This window comes from Paramacrobiotus metropolitanus, unplaced genomic scaffold, assembly GCF_019649055.1.
Source record: "Paramacrobiotus metropolitanus isolate TYO unplaced genomic scaffold, Prichtersi_v1.0 Parri_scaffold0000022, whole genome shotgun sequence".
NCBI classification, from domain to species: Eukaryota; Metazoa; Tardigrada; class Eutardigrada; order Parachela; family Macrobiotidae; genus Paramacrobiotus; species Paramacrobiotus metropolitanus.
In genome coordinates, this window is record NW_026570242.1 from 1,397,974 (window position 1) to 1,418,511 (window position 20,538).

The window sequence follows — 20,538 nt, forward strand, 5'->3', positions numbered from 1 at the left end:
TCTATAACAAATACATGTACAGATCTATATTAAATACATATAAATACACGTACAGATCTATATTAAAAGTACCTGATTGCAATATATTTTTTGAGCAAAAGAGTACGTGTTTGAAAATAGCTTTATTAATAGTTGATAATTACATTTTGGCACTGAGCTCAAGCGATAACCCACCGAAAAATCGCACCGCCACTACTTCAGTACTTGAACATGATAATGAGGACGCCTTGAACTCGCCCCTGTGTAGTTGCACTATGTGTATTACTGGAAATGGTATCGATGTGTAGAATTCCACATATTACATAGGAATATAATGAATGTCTCTCATTTGTGGTTAAGCGTGGTATCTGTGCGTCAATATAATCATAACAATAACTAATATCCGTTTTTAAATATGCGAACAATATTTGATCCCAGACGCTGGCGCACGTCTGTTCCCGTTGCATGTGAAGCTACGTCACGGTAATTCTACACTGATTGTGCTGTCCAGTATATAAACTGCGTTGGTTGCAGTATGTACACCTAATATTTAATTTTCTTATGTATATGTAAAACTTATCCGAAAAATAAGTTGATTCTGCCCCCAAATTTTGATGACTGAACAGATTGCAGAAAAACAGTCGCTACCGGATGCTACCTGATTTCCACCAGTCAGCATGCTGTCCATATGAGCAGTACTCGTAAAACTGATACGTGTTGCGATAGTTGCATATACAATACATGCAGTACCTGTAAATGGCGGGTCGGTACTGTCGGTGTCGTGCTGTGCGAGGGCCAGTGCGTTCCGGGGATACGGTGCTGTGCGGTCCGGCGCGGTCCGGTGCAGTGCGTAAGTCTAATATTGTTTCATTGACGTTTCTACGCATACAGTAGCAGTAAATAATACAGTATATGGCTGGTTGTCTTCCCTATCTGCACGTTGTCTTGAGGTGCTGGGTCGGTGCGTTGTTTGTGCGGAGCGGTGCAGTATTTAAGTACAAGTATTGTTTTCTCTTGGCGCTCTTTGAGAGAAAGTCACACCGCCAGGAGATGTCAGATTCTTTCTGATTTCAATCGAAAATCTTGATGTCAGCGCGCTCTGTCTATATGCTGGGCCATCCTGTGCTTGAGCCGGTACTGTACGGAGGCAATGTGGTACGATGCGCGGTGTTGGACCCGGTGCGTTGCTGTGCTGGGTGCGGTGTTGTGCTGGGTCCGGTGCAGTGTGTAAGTACGAGTATTGTATTCTCTTGGCGCTTTCTGAGAAAAGTCATTAGATTCTTTCCGATTTCAATCCGAAAGCATACCGTTGGCGGCCTCTGTCTTTACGAGTACAGCACTAGTACAATATAAAATTGGTTCCGCGTAGTGGCAGTACAATGCATACAGAACATGGCTGCTTCGTCTACCCTACTTGTACGTTGGTGTGAGGTGCGGGAGGCGGTGCAGTGCTGTGAAGGTACAAGTACTGTTTTCTGAGATAATTCACTGTGGCTCATCGCCAATTACGTCACCACCGCCAGCTGTCACCGGTCAAATAGCTATGCGCGTGCTCACTGAAAGCGGGTACAACGTTTCAGTATACTCTTTTGTCTTTTCGCAAAACCGTGCAAAATGGCTGATACTTTATTATTAGAGTACATTGGCTACTGTAGTACAATGGATGCAGAAATGCATCTGGCGGATAACATTACACTTGTGTACCTCAACAAGTACGATCCTTTTGTCTTCCTCTAACCGGAAACCTTTGGCCAGAACAATGGCGTAGAGCTGACAAAGTTGGAGTTGGCGTAATTACTGCACTTGGAGGATGAACGTACACTGCATGCCACTAATGATACCGCCAATCGCTCACGTGTGGAGCAGAAAATCCCCCTTCTTGGAAAACTCAACACCGTTCTCACATTCCATCCGGGTCAGGGTGGAGACAGCGAGCGGACTTTGGAAATAACCCAGGCGGAGAACACCATCAAGATACCGTTTCATGCACTGTTGTTGTTGTTGAGAGAATTTATGTTTACTGATTTTACAGTATTTGACTTGCCTATTGGCTCGCATGACGCTACTGCGTGGGACACGGCTTTCGACAGTTTGTTGAATTCCGAATAAATAACAAAAAGAGGGTGGGGAAAAATAAACAAAAGAAAGGGGTAAAGCACGACTCGGGCGGTCTCAGTTTGGTCTCGGCCCGGTTCGGTTCGGCCCGGTTTGGTTCGGCCGGTCTCGGTTCAGACACGTCTCGGTTCAGACCGTTCGGTTCGAGAAGGGGGCGTGTCTGACCAATCAGAGTGGGGGGCGTGTCTGACTAATCAGAGATGGGGGCGTGTCTGACCAATCAGAGAGGGGGCGTGTCTGACCAATCAGAGTGTCTGCTATCTCAGCTGGTACACTGCTATTTCAGTATGTTAATTGTTATGAGTGCTACTGGTAGTACGTTAAAAATTAATTATCATTCTCACAAGCAAGAAGCTGCTGCGCTTCGGTCTGCCAATGCACGCTAACGTGCATTTTTCCTAGTAAATACAAGCCCGTTTTCAAACCTGTACACGGCTGTAAGCGCGACGCAGCGAATAAGCGCACAGTTAAAGGCTAGATTTTATTTACTCTACTCTAGATGCATTGGTATAGAGCACTCACTCAGTCTATCTCATACTTGTTGTCTCTCTCACACACACCTCACACCGCAGTGGCGTTAACGACCAATACGCCGTGATGTGCCGAAGCACCTTGAATGGCTCAAGCCCACGTTTTTCAAATATCCCGCTTACAGCGATCTGTAGGTTTGAAAACGGGCTCGTACATATAAGTCAAAAATTTTGTTACTTTCTTAGTACGTTACCTAGTGTCGAGACATCCCTTGCGGGTAAGCATTAATTATTAAGTTGTGTCACATAATGATTTTTAAATAGATAATTAAGCATTGGTGCTCTGATTCATACACAATACGCTTGCCGTTTACTGATTCATTAGTGCGACATGCCCGCGTATGTTATCTGATTTCCTCCTTCTTTCTTGCTGGTTGTTTACCTACATATTCGGCTGTTCTTTACTTCTAATGGCATTCTTATTCTTGCATGCATTCAGTCAGTACCACTTCCGACGGTACACTTTGCACTTCTGCCTGATTTCTTTCCTAAGAAAAATTCCCTGCCTGGCTTTGCCTTTCCGCTCGTTACCGTTAATGCATATTATCATATGTTAGCATACCGGCCGGTTTAGCCGTGCTGTGACCTTTAATTACTTTGCTCTGCCATAAATTATGTAACAAACTGGTCCGTGTCGACTGAAAAGTACCTGTCGGGTGCTTCAGCTGTCAGTTATTCTTTGTATTATTGTTTTCTCTTCTTGATGTACGATGCTTTAATACGGCGATATCATCATCCGTTCACAGCGCTGCCGCTACCACTGCCGTTTGTACTACGCCACATTCGAGCAGCGTGATTTTCCAAACGCTCTCAAGTCGTAACCGAGAACTGATGTTCCAGCGCGCTTTCGGATTTTGTCGTTCGCAGTATCAGACTAGCACGTTCCGTCGCGAGTATACTTGACAACTGCCCTTTTAAAAATTTAATGGCGATAATCCAAGTGCAGTATTTCCGATAACTTTGTTCTTCTGAAAATGCTCGGGTTTTAAATAAAATGTCTGTCGAAAAGACTGTATATGATGCATGATATTTTTGCATCAACTGCGGATTCTGTTCGTATCGATTTATCATCATGAAAAAATCTGCAATACTTCCGTCAAACTGCTCTTTTGATAATTCGATAAAATTTTTGGCGAACTTTGCTGTCGCGAAAGAGTGGAATCAAAAATGTTTTTTTTGCTTTTGAATTACCGTACGTTTTCTGAATATGCTGGACCGAACTATTTTCGATTTTAAGAACACTGTTTACTAATTTTGTTCTGAAACCTGAAAGATCCTGTGTACCCGTTTCTACTGTCGGTTTGCTGATTTGTTGTTGAAAACGATTCACATTTCGAATTTTCTGATGAATGCTGATTGGGTTAAATTTTCGTCGATCCCGCATCAGTGCTTTCGACAAGCAATCGCTCGATATTATAATAATCTTTACTTGGCAGCATGTGTCAGTTACGATATTTCTGTGGGGCAATCAAATTGCCAGTTCTCTGCTTATGGAAATGATTAATTCGTTAAGAAAACGACTAGCTTGTTTTTGATGCTTTTGGTGACCTTGGTTTTCGAAAAATAATATGGTTTGCTGTTATCGTTTACCGAATTTTACCTTGATCATATCCGATTTTTCTCGCTGATTCAGTCAAAGTTTGCGTGCCCTACCCACAACCTGGGATTGCCAAACCCAAGTGTATGTTGTTTTCAATTGTTGAAATATTTCAGAGAGCAGTACAGGTTACAGGGCTTGTTTACTGATTGTCGATTCGATTATGATATTCTTTTTCTGACTCATTTTCTTTCTTGTGACCAACCCTTTATCCAACCTGGTTCAACGTTTCTGGCCGTTCCTCTTCATTATCAGATTGAATCAGAGTGAACAATTTTGCCCAAGCCTTTATTTTGTCATTGCACTTATTGAATGATTTGAGGTGAGGTCTTTTAAAATGAGTAATCAGAACCACACCGATAATCGCTCCGCTGTATTGTCACAAAAAGCAGGTCGCAGCGTGACTGAGTCACTTCGGTTACCGATGTCTGAAACAAACAGTTTTCGTAGTCGCCGGCACTCAGTTGCCATTATGGAGCTTGAGCGTTTTCGTAACGTTAGCTTTGGTGCCACAAGTACAGACCTGTCAAAGCCAGTTACAGTGATTGAAACTTTGGTTCTGCTTTTAACCGTTGATAAAATAAACAAAGTCTTGGACATTTGCGTTCTTTGGTTCAACAGAAGGACGGAAACGTAAGCGTAGTCGCGAAACTCGGGCGTGCTTTTACCGTCACAAGGTTGGCCATCTGCAAGCCGTATGCTTTATGAATCCCAGTAGCCGTTACTATGTACCACTTGATAACGCGCAACTAGGACAGACACAAGTCAGCAGCTCTATGAAGCTGCATGCTGGAAGCAGTAAGGCATGCATAAAAGCGCCGCAGCCGATCAACAATGAGGATCGGGATTTCGTTACTTAAGCTTCTGTCACAAGAAGCGTATCCTAAACATGTAAATGGTTGCATTCAGTTTTAAATACAAATCCATGTTTTTAATCTTATCGTATTATTGTTTTATCAGTAGCTGAGGTCCAGTATAATGCTATTTTCCGAATTTTGAAAGAAAGGTTCCTAAAAAATTAATATTTTATCTGTTTGATTTTATTTTGGCAAAGGTAACGTTTCTGTTTAAGTCTCTTGTTGAATTATGCTACTGAAATAACTTGCCAATATCAAAATTCCGTAAAAATGGGGTTGAATAAACGATGAACGTGTTCAAAAAGTGTTTATGGAAGAATAGACTTACAGTGACATGCAATTCCACTTCTGTTTTCATGTTTATTGGGATTAGCTACCTCATTAGACATTATGGACGTGGGAAGCAGAGGGGCCGCCAGTCTTTAACAGACTTTATAAGCCTGCTTACTTGCAACACGATGCTGTGGACTGGAATGCGATTTCAGTCAATGCGGTTTGTCCACAGTATCGAAGACAGGCGGACCGCCGCCGTAAAAAATATAGGAGAAACCGTCTAGGATTCGATTTTTACGATGCCCTAGAAAGAAGGCGAGCAATGGTATCGCCGCATAGTTTTGAATTTATTCAACACAAAATAGTTGCTGACCCGATTCTGCAGGCGGAAAAAATATCGGCAACGCAGAAGTGGAACTTGATGCAGCACTTGTAAGCACTGCGAGCCTAAGATGATTTTGAGCATTATTTGAGTGATTATAAAATTTCGAAATGATGCAGCACTTTTATGAAACTGCAGGTTTGAAATGATTTTGTAATTCAAGAAGTCAAAAACTTGATGCTGAATCTGTAATAGATTGGGAAATGACCGCAGTGAATTTAATTTGATGACCAGGGCAGTAGCCGGTCCAAAGGTTTGATGAAAAGAGGCAGTAGCCAAACAGGAAATTTGTTTGACAAAAGGGCAATAGCCGGTCGAAAAGGACACGAAGTTATTATATATAATATTTACTTATCAGTTCTTCTGTTTTTGAATTGTGGGCCCATGGTTAAAGTTGATAATGGAAGCAGCAGTTTCCCGTATTCACCATCTAAAAATTTGTTAACCGTTTTTTCGAAAAGCAACGTGTGCATCGGTTTTAAAAAAGACAATTGATATTGGATTCTAGACTAACTTGTTTTTTGCTTTTTTGAACATATCACATTAGTGGTAATTTGCCGATATCATATTTAATCCTACGAACTTTACACAGCCGGTTGTCAGCCGTTCGGTAGAGCACGTAAACTACCTCAGTGCATCACTCTGTTACCGTTAAAATTTGTTTTGCTATTGGGCGCATGAAGCAGTTCGCACAAGTCCTTGCCACCGGTGGGCGGTTGTGCAATAATATTACAGTTTATTTACGTATGCAATTGTTTTCAAGCTCCATTTCTTATTCTTGAAGTACCGAAAATGTTGTTTATTAAATATGATTCTGCTATTGATGTTTCAGAAAACGAGTTTATTTTTGTGCCCATATATCTAATGTTTATCAACCATTCACTGTTAGCACCGTCAGTCCACTGGAAAAATGCTTTTATTTCATCCGAAAACTTAACTACTGCTTAGTATAACTTATTTTAAAATTTTGATTTGATCGTTGGCGTCTTACAGTAAAAACCCCCAAAAAAATGATTAAACAGCCGATTTTACGAAAGTTTCATGTTTATGAAGGAAAAGAGCGTTAATGTTCAAATTTTCAGCAACAATTCTGTAAAAAATTATACGTTATTGTTTGCCAGAGAAGTATGTGTTCGCAAATAAAGTTTTCCAAAATTTAAAACCTGTTGGAAATCAAAACAATTTTTGCATGATGACAATGGCAGCTTGTACCATACGTATTTATTTTTCAATTAAGTGGCGAACTAAGTTTTATTGTTTTCAAAATGGCTCATTGTAAATTTTATTACTGCAGACTGAGATTTATGTTGATTAAAAAAAAGTTTTGTTATTCAGCAAGGATTTCATACTTATCGCTTGTAACTGCATGAACCCTGTCCTGGAAAATTATGTTGTGAATCATAACGGCTGTCAAAATATCCTTGAACCTGTGAAGATCTACCTGTTTTCGTTGAAATTATGCAGAATGCCGTAAAATGAGAATGGCATTCCGTTTGCGAAATTGCAGAAATCACCTTTGTAGTTTGTGTTTGTAAGTGTCATTCCAGGCAAACGCGTTCTTGTAATCCACAAGCTAGTGAAAGCCGACCGGCTCAGTAAGGCTTAAATCAACGCAATAATGCCAGTACGCTCGATTTCCCTTTCCCGACTGTCCTTTGACCCTAACAAGCCGATACCTCGTTTGACCGATTACCATCAACTGTAAATATCCGCCCGATGGACGGATAACGTATGGATGCCACACGTGTTCTCCGACCTCGTCTGTTTACGTCATTTCGGTACAGCTATGGAAAACTGACCGCCTTGGACTACGGAGTATCGTCAACCAAACAGCTCAGTATAATCGCTTAGCATTAGCTTTATTTTACCGCTCATGTAAAGTCAGCCAGAAAATAAATTAAAACTTTCGACAAAAAGGATAAATTGCAAAATTTTAAAAATATTGTATTTTATTTTGTTTGTTCTTCTGTTTTGTTTAAATAATTAAAATCAAATCAGGTTCTCGCTTGTATTTAGTCAAATTTAAAATGGTCTTTAATAAGCACTAAAAATTTTCCAATAAAAAAGAGAGAAAACTTTTTTTTTGGAGAAAACTTATCAAAAATATGGGTCAAGAAATTTCTTTCGATATTTGCCCAATTTGAACTCAAATTAAAAAAAGAAGAAGTTCGTGAAGATAGACCCGGTTCCATCACCGGGAACCCAGTTATACTGGGTTCGCTACCTGAGGCACTGGGTCGCCCAATTTTATCAGTCATTACAGCTTTGCAAGGATGAGTAAGTGATCATATCGATCACCCTGCATGTCAGCCATGGTTAGCGCATGGTGTTCGTGTAAATAGATGGAAACCAAAATTTTCTAAGGCAAAGTTTGATATTGGAATCTAAAAATTAAAATAATTAACGGAAAAGCTGGTGCAGCAGTTTGTTTGCACAGTGTCTACGCGAATGAAGAATCGCTCAGATGCTTCAAAAATTACCTTAACTAAAGCAGTCTAGAATCGATGCACAAAAACCTGTCTGAAACAGCAGTACCATCTGCTGTGATTTCTCTGCAAAAAAAAACTTGTCTGCAACAGCATAAAATTGGCTGTAATGTCTCTGGCAAAAAGCTGTCAGCAACAGCACTGAAAATTGCTGTGGAAAAAAAAACAGAACAGAATTCCGTAAAGGATCGTACACGCGCGACTCGATCGCAGAAGACGCAAAATTACCAGTCAGACACGAGTTTAGCATCGTAGACTGAATGCACTAAAGTTGCAATAAAAAAGGGGAAAAGAAGCGTGTGTTCAGACAAGCGAACGAACAGTGTTTGAAACCAGTGACTTAATATCTATAAATTTTGTTGTATCGATTTTGCCTTTGAAAATGAAATGTCCGTTTATTTGCGTGAATACGGTGTGATGTTGTGGTTTTTGTGTATGGTTAACCGCTGATCAAAGTTGAAGTTCAAGTTCGAGCGAATGATATCATCGACGGAACCGCATTCATTATAAAAATGAGTCAGGGAATGTAAAATCCAAAACATTTACAAAATGAAAATTTGGTTCAATCCGGTTTTTCCTAAAAGCATTCCAAAACAAAATTCATATTATTCCGCTGTATTACCTGTATTTCTTCTAACCGTATCAAGTATGAATATTATTTGCACAGTGTTATTTGCTCTTCCGTGGATGTGTTTCGAAAATTTCAAGTGCAAAAAATAGTTGCTTTATGGTATTGCTGCTTGGCTGGCTTTTTTTGCTTTCTTATAGTAATTATGGACTGCGGACAGTCCTTTCACACGGAGAGAAGTGTCACATATTGATTTTTAAATAGATAATTAAGCATTGGTGCTCTGATTCATACACAATACGCTTGCTGTTTACTGATTCATTAGGGCGATGTGTCCGCGTATGTTATCTGTTTTCCTCCTTCTTTCTTGCTGGTTGTTTACCTACATATACGGCTGTTCTTTACTTCTAATGGCATTCTTATTCATGCATGCATTCAGTCAGTACCACTTCCGACGGTACACTTTGCACTTCTGCCTGATTTCTTTCCTAATAAAAATTCCCTGCCTGGCATTGCCTTTCCGTTCGTTACCGCTAATGCATATTATCATATGTTAGCATACCGGCCGATTTAGCCGTGCCGTGACCTTTAATTACTTTGCACTGCCATAGATTATGTAACACTTGAATACTTGTTTTAGTTACTAAAACGGCACTCTGTCAAGATCCCTGTAGTGCAACAACAGCTGCAGTGATCTTAATGATAACAGGATCTCGGCACAGGTCCCTTGTTGTAGCACTGGTCTAGATGTCGAAGCCCACTATATACGTTAATACTCCATATATTAATACTCCTTCTGAACATTTCATAAGAAAATTGCGTGTAGACGCGTGGACCGATTTTGAATAAATGTGGAAGACGTTCGAAAGGTTCCTTTGTACCTATTGTACTCTGGGTGTAGCTCACTTTTGGGTCGGCAGAGTTTACTTTTGCCACCCGTTTACCTTTGCCGTTTCGGTTTACCTTTTGCAAATTTACTTTTACCTTTGGCTTTACCGCAGTTAAAACCATTGCAGTTTTAATTACCACTCTAAAAAACCTCCTTAAGGGAAGTGGCTCGGCAAAATCGTGTACATGCACGAAATATTTTACTTTCGAGCACTCCCAAACCCTTTTTTCTCTTGTTTTATGACATTTTGTAGCCAGATAATTTGTATATACAGGCGAGAAAACCGTTTGTGCGCGCAAGATCCGGTTCGGCAGTTATGGCTCTTAAAAAATTCCAAAAAGTTTAAATGCATTCAGGTGGACCAACAGTCTCATTATGGACCGATCTCCTTCATATTTGCACGTAAATGCACATAACCACGAAAATCGTTTTTACACCGATCCAGAGTTCCATGATTTTTTTCAAATTTTAAAATGAATTTTAAATTTATTTTGAAATTTGAAAAACAAAGTCACATCATCTAATACACCAGTTTGCTTGGCATCTTAATAATTTTTGCAAATAACTTCCCAGCCAATACCAGATATTGCGCAGTACGCGGCTTTCACATGCATACAAAGTACAAATCGTTTGACTACAAAATATCATAAAATAGTGCAAAGAATGTTCGGGAATATGTACGCAAAAGCAGAAGTTTCCGTGAAGTCAAAGTGAAGTTAAAGTCAGCCTTTGTATCCGTCTGAAGACTCTTGAACTAAGCTATTATAGGACCCTACGATTCTACGGCGATATCAGCAAACGCTGAATTCAAAACTATAGCCCGGTTCAAAATAGACCGCAAATTTAGTAGATCCTGTCAGTTGAAAGAATTCTGCAAAAGCTGAGTAACGTACAAAATGAGATAAGCGCTCGTAGCTGGTCCATATTGTGATGATCTGACGATGTGTCTTTTGCACGTTTGTATCCACAGCCTAAACTTCAGCCAGGCCAGAATGTGCCCAAACACCTTGCGGCATGCCAACAGCGGCAGCGCCACCTGTATCCATAGTTCAGCCTGATATGGGCCAGAATGTGCCCACGCTGATCCAAATACCTGGTGGAGGATACGCGTGGATTGCGTCCAACGGAACCATCCAATATCCGCCTCAACCAGTAACGAATCCTTTACAAGGACATCAGCCAGCCCCGGCACAACAGGTACTGCAGCCACCGCCTCAGGTAGTGGTACAGCAGATAATACCTGCACCGTTGCCATGGGCCAGTCCATCTCCGCATAGCATGGAGGTCATTAAGGAATTGGCCAACGCCTACGCGCGAAGGCCACCGTCTGCACCGCTTTGCCACAGTTCAAATGCGACAAGACAGCGGTAAAGGTATGGATAATCAGGTCAGAAGGATCTGTAAACAGTCCTCCGACTTAAACCGACCGAACACAAACTTTATGGGCCGTATCTACGCGGTTCTAGCGAGCCAGGTGAAGGAATAGTAAACGGGCGAAGCAAAGCGCGAAAAGGCGACTGTTGAACGGTCGAAAGGCGGCTTCATATGGCGACGAGAACCAACAAGCCAGTTCTCAGTGACATATCGACCCGTGTCCACCGACACGGACACGAAACATCAGAGTAATACTATGACGCAATCCTGACCCTCTAGACACGTGCCAATTTAGATGACGCAATGGCCCTGCATTTTCTCAAACAGAATATGCAGGAGCCGGAACTGTTTCGCGCCCTGGACATCCGATTGCCGAAATCGCCCACAGAATTCCGGGACTACATGGGCCAATTAACAGCTAATACAAAGTAAATGAATACAATAAACAGCAGCGTGCGTCACCTGTTTACGATGACGGACAGAACGCCTAAAAGGGTCAACAGCAACTTTCCCTGCCCCCGGGTTCAGTCGTCTCGTATAAGGTTACCGCATTGATCCACGCACTTAACAAAGATACAAATGATTTTTACGTGTCATTCTCGTACAGCAACGGTAGGTCCGGGCTTGCAGCGACTTACATGACGAATGACTGTTACCGATTCGTTGACAATGAACTGGTAAGGGGAGCTAGGTTCAGAAAATTGCTCGTTCGGAATCAGCGTTGGATAATATGTGAAAATAAATGAGCCTTAATAATTTACTGAGGTGGGTGTTCTATGTACATATTTAACAGTACGAGGAACCGTAGATGGTTGCACAAACCCAATAGCTGAAGTTGGTAAGGAAGCAATGCAAACCCCCACGGCTGACTGTTGCTCGGTTGCTGGAATGCAGCCATCCACGGTTGACTGTTGCGTCAATAGCTTACGGAAATGGTGTTCAGTTTAACTCGCTGCAGCTATGCGCTACCGACTCAACTATAATCCTCCTCGCATGTTAGGTGCTTTCCAGCTGACGTTATATTCGAGAGGAGCGGAAAATAATAAAAATTGTTGGTCACAAATAATCGTAGGCGTAGTCCATAAAAGTAAACTTCGTGCTTCTGGAATTCATTTGGGCAAACTAGACTAATCGGTACCAGTCCCGTTACCGCTACGGTGCTATGGCCTATGGGTAACATTACCACAGCGATACCACTAGCAGTAACACTACCAGTAACACTATCAGTAACAGTAACGTTAAATAAAATAATCCCTGGTATTCTTCTTCGCCTCTGCCATGGTGGCCGCACTGCCGGCTTCCAAGCAGAAAGCATTGTCAATTTTTCGTTTAAACCGCAAAAAATTTTCGATTCCCTTGTAACATTTCCGTTTTACCCATTCAACTGAGCATGCTGAATACTGGTTTAATGACACCGGGCCGAGGCACTACAATAAAAGCACAGAAATGTAGATTTTATACCGAGATTAGCTACTGTGCTGATTCACTTTTAATGTGCTAGCCTGCTGCTGGTCATTAAGGGAGATATGCCAGCACATGTTTCCTGATATACTGCTACACTTGTTGCTGATATATACCGCTGCTATTTGCCTTTCTGGCACACTGTTCATCACTTAGTTTGATTCCTCAATTAGAATTCCCGGCTCGAATTACCGTTCTGTGTTTCGACAGTAAACACATCAGTATACTTGACCGGCCGGGTTAGCCCTGCCGTGACCTTTCTTTATTTTACGCTCTGCCATAAAATATGTTACAGAAGCCAACATTAGTAACTGGCATTCATTTTATTCATCTCGTATCGTTTGATAACTACTAAACAAAAATAGTTTTGTTATAGAGGCCCTTCGACAGGAAAAATTTGTGCGCAAATCATAAAAACACGAAGAAAATAATGTAACGTCTCGTTGGTTATATAAATATTTGCGCCACTGAACCACTTGAAGTGCGAACAGCTGCAAGGTTTATCTGGTACACTTCCGCGTTGCCTGGAATAAATGGTTGGTCCTTCCAGAGGGGGCTGCCTATATTCTGCAGCAGAGGAGTAAATTGATGCCACTGGTTCCAGTATAAAAACTCGTACATAAAAGCAGGAGAAACTGTCCCGGAATAGTTGCCGGAACTTGCACATCGGGGAACATTATACACCGCGTTTTTATCTGGGTGTGTAACTCTCAGGTTAGTACAAGCTTCAACTGTGTATTCTGCATCCTGCATGCAGGAAAAATAGCTTTCCGCGCGGATTGTTCCTAGTGCCGCCGGTTGGATTTCGTTGGTTCGGTGAAATGTTTGATAATAAAGGTTAACCACAGAGTTGACTTTACCAAATCCAGCCTGAATATCGTGAGCGATTTTTTCTGCAACCAGTTATCTCTTAACATATCATCTAAAGAACCTATATTTCATTTTTGTATTTATAAAGAAATGCTCGGTCTCCGTTATGGGTTTTAAAAACGAAGAATTTGCAAAAGTTAAAATTAGTGAATTCTGTTTCTAAATAAATTAAAACGTCTTCATGCTAGCTCATTTCCCTAATGATTTCTCTAAATACGAGTACAACGAAGGTGGCATATTTAGAATTGTCATGGGAAAAAAGGCCAACCGAGGCACCCGGCTTCGGTTTGCACGTACGTCCAATATGAGACACACTTGTGAAGACCGTTAAATGTTGCGACTGATGTTAAACTTCAGTTTTCGCATTACGCGGTTTAAAGCAAAGGTTTTGAATAGCGTTGGGTCGGCCCGGCCCGAGCAAGAGGGCCGGGCCGTCGTTTACACGGCCCGGGCCGCGGGCCGACCCGGGCTGCGGCCCGACATGTCCCCGGGCCGCGGGCCGACCCGGGCTGCGGCCCGACATGTCCCCGGGCCGTCTTGCAGCACAATAATACATACTGCGTTCCCTGATGTCATTATGCAAGCGGCTACAAAGAGTATGTCAACAGAAAAGCAGGCGGACATTTCCCTAGAAAGCGTTTAATGCTGCAAAATGAAGAAAAACTCCTTGAAAAATACTGAACTGCATTAAATCCCAATGAAATTATTCGTTTTTTTACGTCTTTTTCCATATTTAACGTCCATAGCGGCCACGGCCCGGTGCGGCCTTTCCAAAAGGGCTGAGCCGAGCACGGCCCGGGTCGCTCGAGCCGCGGCCCTGGGCCGGCCTAACACTAGTTTTGAAATAAATCTCGAAAAGTCTTGCCAGGGCGGGCTTACAGTTCACCCCTTCTGTACTGGTTGGTTTTGGGTATTTTCCTGTCTGGGCATTTTCATGCTTTTTCACGGTCTGCAGCACAGCTGTGCTGGCTGCAGCATCCGTTCTTGACAGTTGGTTTTCGGCTGGAGCGTGGCGCGCCAGGCGCGGTGTGTGCTCAGATTTCGGCATCAAAGCTGTCATCCGGGTTTGCTTTTATTCCACCGTCGAGGGTGCGTGTGCGCTATGTGACATTCTTATAGCTTATCTTGTTGAGCGAAATTTTAAAACGTCAAGGCGCTCAAACAGACGACCTTACAACCGTCAAAAATCACGTTTGAGAAGGGTAACTTCAGTTATGACGAAACAAAGCTATCTTGGTTTTACAGCCAGAGAAAGCAGTTGCTACTGCCGCGGAGGCGAGAAGGCTGCACGCGCGGAGCTAACAGTTGGAAATAGTAAGAAAGTGCCCTTGTAGTAGTGGCTTCGTGAATGCCGGCATGTTATCGTTCCTCAACATGTGCTTGCGCTTTTTCACGAATCATGTGTGCCAGCCAGAACTGCTCGGTACTGGCAGAAAGCCGAACAAGTGGTGGGGTTTGCCAAGAGTGTACACTAGGGGTCTTGGCCCGTCTCTAGGGGTCAGTCTTGGCTTTGCATGCCAGAGTAAGCGAAACAGCCATCAAGTATAAACGGTGTTTAACATACACTAATGTACTTAATGCTTTGTAATAGCATTTATTTTCCTGCACACACTATTGATTGCTGTTGCAAGTACAATCGAGTTCAGTATGGTCGGCAAATTGACTCGTACCAATTTTGCGACACTACGGTCAGCAGACGCTAGTGTGTTTAGTAAGCCTTTACTCTTTAGCCATTATTGTCGTATACAAGTTTACCGGATTCCTTTCGCCCGTATCGCCTGGTCACTAAGGTGGTAATTAGCCTAAAAGCCCTGCCTTAAAGCCTGTAACGTTGTCGGCTGTAACTCTTGCCTTTAGCGATTTTGTTGAGCTGATTGTTCAGTACTTCTACAGTTCTACCTACATGCTAGTCTGTTGATATTCTACGTCTAGCTATATAAGTCACAGTCTTGACATAATTGGTATTAGGTACTTTATGTTGTACGAGCTACTGTGCGCAAGTATGTGTATTCCCTGTTGTACTAGCGATGACGTATTGCATGCGTGTTCTTATCGCCAGCCACCGATCGGAAGCTGCGCTTCTTTGTCGGCTAGCATTTGACAGTGTGTGTGTGTGACCTGGTTTGACTGAACATCAATAAGATTAAAGTGAGTAACATCGTTGTGGTCCTGCTGGTGTTAGTGTTGTGAGTGACCTCCGTTTAGGGAAAGCAGCAGTGTGTACCTAGGCGGAAGTTACTGGGTTTGTGTTCCTGTACTGTGGTAGTGTGTGTGGTGAGAGTGTATTTGGTGCACTGTTGTCTACGGAGGTAGGCAACAAGACAACACCAATCTTCAGAGTTCCTTCTCTGCTGATTGTGGTCATGTTGGTAGTAGTACACGCGGTGCGTGTATCATGGCGCCCACCGGTATGTACAACCCCAAAGACGTGGGAGATTGGTGAGTGGTTTGTGATTTTGATGATTGTTAGTTTTGGTTGTGTTGACCGTATTTTCATCAGAGGAATTTACGTACTACTGGTTCTTAACTGGAACTGGGAGGCATAGCCTGAAACCGCATCTGGCGATTGGATTCCGCTACAATCCTGTTACGGAGTGGCGATCCACAGGTTCCTTAGAGAGACACCGTGTGGTACCGTTCCTAAATAGATACGCGAGGCAAGAGCCTGTACGGCTGACCTTTTTTAGTTTATAAAATTTCTTACGTTTAAAATACATAACATCTTCCTATGTATTAAAGCAGAACTGCCTCCAAAACGTTCTGATTGGCCAGAACCAGCCTAACCTTTCTGATTGGCCAGAACCCGCCTTGCGGGTTTTAAGCTTTTGCAGCCCCTCAAACCTGTGCTTCTGCGCGTTTGTCCTTACCAAGTTTCGGAAACTTAGTACCTTCACCTGTGAAAACCTTCGACTGATAAACCGGATCCCAGCTTCAGCATTGCTCCTTATTAAGCTTCCAAACATTAGTTCTTTAAGAAACCTGATAACTTTAATCTACTTACCGGAACCGTCTTTTAAGCCTTTAGTAACCGAAAATCCCGCGTGCGGTACCTGCCCTTTTAAGCCTTTGGTCACGAAAGGCTACGCGTGTAGTAACCGCCTTTTTGAGCTTGGTCACGAAAGGCTACGCGTGTAGTAACCGCCTTTTGAGCCTTTGATCACGGAAGACCACGCGCGTGGTACCCGCCATTTTGAGCCTTTGGTCACCGAAGGCCACGCGTGCGGTACCCGCCTTTTTGAGCCTTTGGTCACCGAAGGCCGCGCGTGTGGTACCCGCCCGTTTGAGCTTTTGGTCACAAAAGGCTACGCGTGTAGTACCCGCCTTTTTGAGCCTTTGGTCACCGAAAGCCAGGCGTGTGGTACCCGCGTTTTTGACATTGATAACCGAAGTCCGCGCGCGTGGTACCCGCTTTTTTGAGCCTTTTGGTCACGAAAGGCTACGCGTGTAGTGCCCGCCTTTTTGAGCCTTTGCTCACCGAAGGTCTCGCGTGTGGTACGTTTTAACCCTACGGTCACCGAACGCCTTTTAAGCCTTTGGTCACCGACGGTTTTCTAAGTCTTTGTCCACTGAAGGCCTGTTAGGCTTTTGGTCACCGAAGGCCTTTTAATTTAAGCCTTTGGTCACTGAAGGCCTTTTAAGCCTTTGGTCACTGATGGCGTTTAGACCCACACTTTTAAGCCGTTTGTAACTGTGGGCCGCGTCAGCGCGGCGCATAAGCGCCGCGCGTCCTGCTTGTCCAGTTTATTAAAGCAGGATTCTCTGTGCGAGACCGATCCCGCCTCCAAATCTGATTGGCCAGAACCAGCCTTACGTTTCCGATTGGCCAGGACAACCTTTCGGCCTTCACGCTTTTAACTCTCACTAAGCTTACCAGTCCTACCTTTAGCCTTAGCCTTACTAAGGTTTCGAAACCTAAGTACTTTAGAGCCACCATATCTACCAGATCAGCCAGAACTACAGATCAGCCTGAACTACCAGATTAGCCAGATCAGCCAGAGCAGCAAGATCAGCCAGAACAACCAGATCTACCAGAACAAACAAATTAACCATTTGATCAGCCAGAACAACCAGTCCTACCTTTCAGCCTTTGCCATGCTAAGGTTTCGAAACCTTAGTGTCAATACAAACTTTTGCTTGATTAGCCAGAGCTAACAGATCTACCAGATCAGCCAAATAAACCAAAACTACAAAAAGCCAGAACTACCATATCAGCCAGAACTACTAGATCAGCCAGAACTACCAGATCAACCAGAAATAGCAGATCAGCCAGAACTACCACGAGCTGTAAAGCCCTTTAGACTTTTTGATTTCATCCGATGAACTAGATACTCCCTTCGGCTTGGGTCCTTACTAAGCTTCGAAACCTTAGTACCGGATTTCCCAGACCAACCAGAGTGCCAGATCGACCAGATTGCCTGATTAAACTTTACATCCAGACCAATTCTTACAAACTTTTCAAAAACTTTGAGGACCTACTTTTTTAGGTTTTTGGTCTCCAAAAATCATGCGTGTGGTACCCCCCTTTTAAAGCCTTTTATAACCGAAGGCCACGTGTGCGGTACCCACCCTATTAGGCTTTTGGTCACAGAAGGCCACGCGTGCGGTACCCGCCCTTTTAAGCCTTTGGTCACCGAAAGCCACGCGTGCGGTCCCCGAACTTCAAAACCTGTGTTCAACGAAGGCCACGAGTGCGGTACCCGCCTTTTTACGTTTTTGGTCACCGAAGCCCACGCGTGCGGTTCTCGTCCTTCTGAACCTGTGGTCACCGAAGGCCACGCGAGCGGTACCTACCTTTTAAAGCCTTTCGAAAGCTAATGTGTTTGTGTTTGCTTCTTCAGGCTAATCTTATTGAGTTTTTGATAGACGTGCTTAGCATATAAAGCTGTTTTACCTGAATTCGTTGTTGCAAAAATCACCAGCTGACTGGAACAGCCTTTGCACTGCAGCGCGGCGCGTAAGCGCCGCGCGCTGTGCTTGTCCAGTTTATTAAAGCAGGACTCTCTGTTCGGACAGATCCCGCCTCCAAGCCTTTCTAATTGGCCAGAACCGGTCGTACGGCTTTTAGGCCTGCACAGCCTTTTTACCTTCGTTGCTATCAGGCAAAAGCCTTTACTTAGCTTTCGAAACCTTAGTACCTGTACGAATTTTTACTTTATTAACCAGGTCTGCTGGATCTTACCTTCAGCCTAAGGTTTCGAAACCTTAGTGTCTGTACGGGCGTTTAGTTGATTTGCCAGAAACAGCAGATCAGCCAAATCTGCCAGATAAACTAGAACTGCCAGATCAGCCAAAACTACTAGAATCACCAGATCAGCCAGAACTACCAAATCTGCCAGAACCACCAGATCCACCAGACGACACAGAGCTACCAAATAAGCCAGATGAACCAAAACTCGCAGGTCAGCCAGACCTACCTGATGAACTAGAAGAACCAGGTCTACCAGATCAGCCAGAAATACCAAATCTGCAGATCTGCCTAAATTTAAGGTCAAGAATTAGCAGCCCCTCCAGATCGGGCTGCACTACCAGTTCATCCAGAACCATCCAGAAGTGCCGTGCCGACTCACTAACATTTTAAATGTTCGTTCTTTAGAAAGCTTCGTAAAACTATGAAGTTCTTAAAACCTTAATGAAACTTTCCCGCACCATAACGCAGCCAATACCTTTGCGTGCGGTACCATCCACATCGTCGAAATGGTCGCATAATCCCGTACCCAGCATTCTGTACGCATGCGTTGCAGTGCACCTGTACAATACGAACCGGATCATTTGCACTCAGTCGTACAGTGCATTGCGCTGCTTGCGTACTGAATGTGGATATGTTGCGTATGCGACCATTACGTCTTAAGCCGTAGTTTCTATACAAGTCCGGAAGCAAAATTTTGGAGAAGCGAATTTTTTGGTCAGGAATGTGTCGGGCAGCAGGTTGTGTAAATCAGCAGTATGTCGATCAGCAATTTTCTGGGAGCAAGGAATCAGGGAATTCAGAAGCTGCCGCTTTGTGCCTCGGCACTATGGCCACGACAGACGCAGTTCGTGCATCAAATAATGAATACGAGCAACGACAGCGGCGCTACGCGCCGCGGTATCCACCGAAGGCTGCGATGCCGCCTTTTATTGTTGTGTGGTTACAGTCGCGTGGTAACGTTGCGCTGCTAACTTTCGCGCGCTTGCGTTATATCCCTTAGTTTCGCTTGGTTGCGTTACGCCGGTTACACTCGCATGCTCAAGGTAGGCCCCTCGCATGGTTACTATACATCGCATACTCTCCTGTGCTCACCTTCCGCCGCTCACGTTCTTTTGGTAACTCTGCGCCGCTTACTCTCTGGTGGTTACTTTGCGCCGCTTACTCTTTCGTGGTTACATTACGGCGCTCACTCTCTTGTGGTTACGTTACGTCGCTCACTCTCTTGTGGTTATTTGCGCCGCTTACTCTCTTGTGGTTACGTTACGGCTCTCAATTTGTTGTGACTGCTCTGCGCCGCTTACTCTCGTGGTTACTTTACGCCGCTCGCTCTCTTGTGGTTACTTTGTGCTGCTAACTCTCTTGTGGTTACGTTACGCCGCTAAATTTCTTGTTGTTACTTTACGCCGCTCACTCTCTTGTAGTTAAGTTACGCCGCTCACTCTCTTGTGGTTACGTTACGCAGCTCACTCTCTTCAGGTTACTACACATCGCTTACTTGCCTGTGCTCAGGTTACGCCGCTTACTCTCTTGTGGTTACTTTGCGCTGATTACTCTCTTGTGGATACGTTACGCCGCTCACTCTCCTGTGCTCACCTTCCGCCGCTCACTTTCTTGTGGTTACGTTACGTCGCTCACTTTCCCGTGTTTACGTTACGCTCCTCACTCTTTTCTAGTTACTCTACATGGCTTATTTTTCTGTGCTCACGTTACGCCGCTTACTCTCTTGTGGTTAGTTTGCGCCGCTTGCTCGTGCGCTTTCGTTACGTCGCTTACTCTCGCGTACCTACGTTACGCCGATTACTCTCTTGCGGTTGCGTTACGCCGCTCACTCTCTTCTGGTTACTTTGCTCCAGTTATTCTGTTGTGGTTACGTTACGTCGCTTACCTTCGTGTGCTCACGTTACGCCACTTACTCTTGCGTGATTTCATAACGCCATTTACTTTTTTGGGTTTAATTTCTGAGAGCCAC

The 20,538-nt window shown here is 43.7% G+C and overlaps 1 protein-coding gene across 3 annotated transcripts in view; it reads right to left on the reverse strand.

The window, feature by feature from the left end:
- Positions 1 to 3,419: 3,419 nt before the first annotated feature.
- LOC129586677 (low-density lipoprotein receptor-like) overlaps positions 3,420 to 20,538 on the reverse strand; it is a 33,716-nt gene continuing 16,597 nt past the window's right edge. The window contains exon 4 of one of the 3 annotated variants that reach the window (XM_055480002.1): positions 3,420 to 3,592. In XM_055480002.1, coding sequence (XP_055335977.1) covers positions 3,435 to 3,592 — 158 coding nt within the window. In that variant the 3' untranslated portion in view covers positions 3,420 to 3,434. Of the gene's footprint in view, positions 3,593 to 12,819; positions 13,405 to 18,984; positions 19,128 to 20,538 lie in introns of those variants that run through there. The other 2 variants (XM_055479998.1, XM_055480003.1) reach the window with 2 other exon arrangements.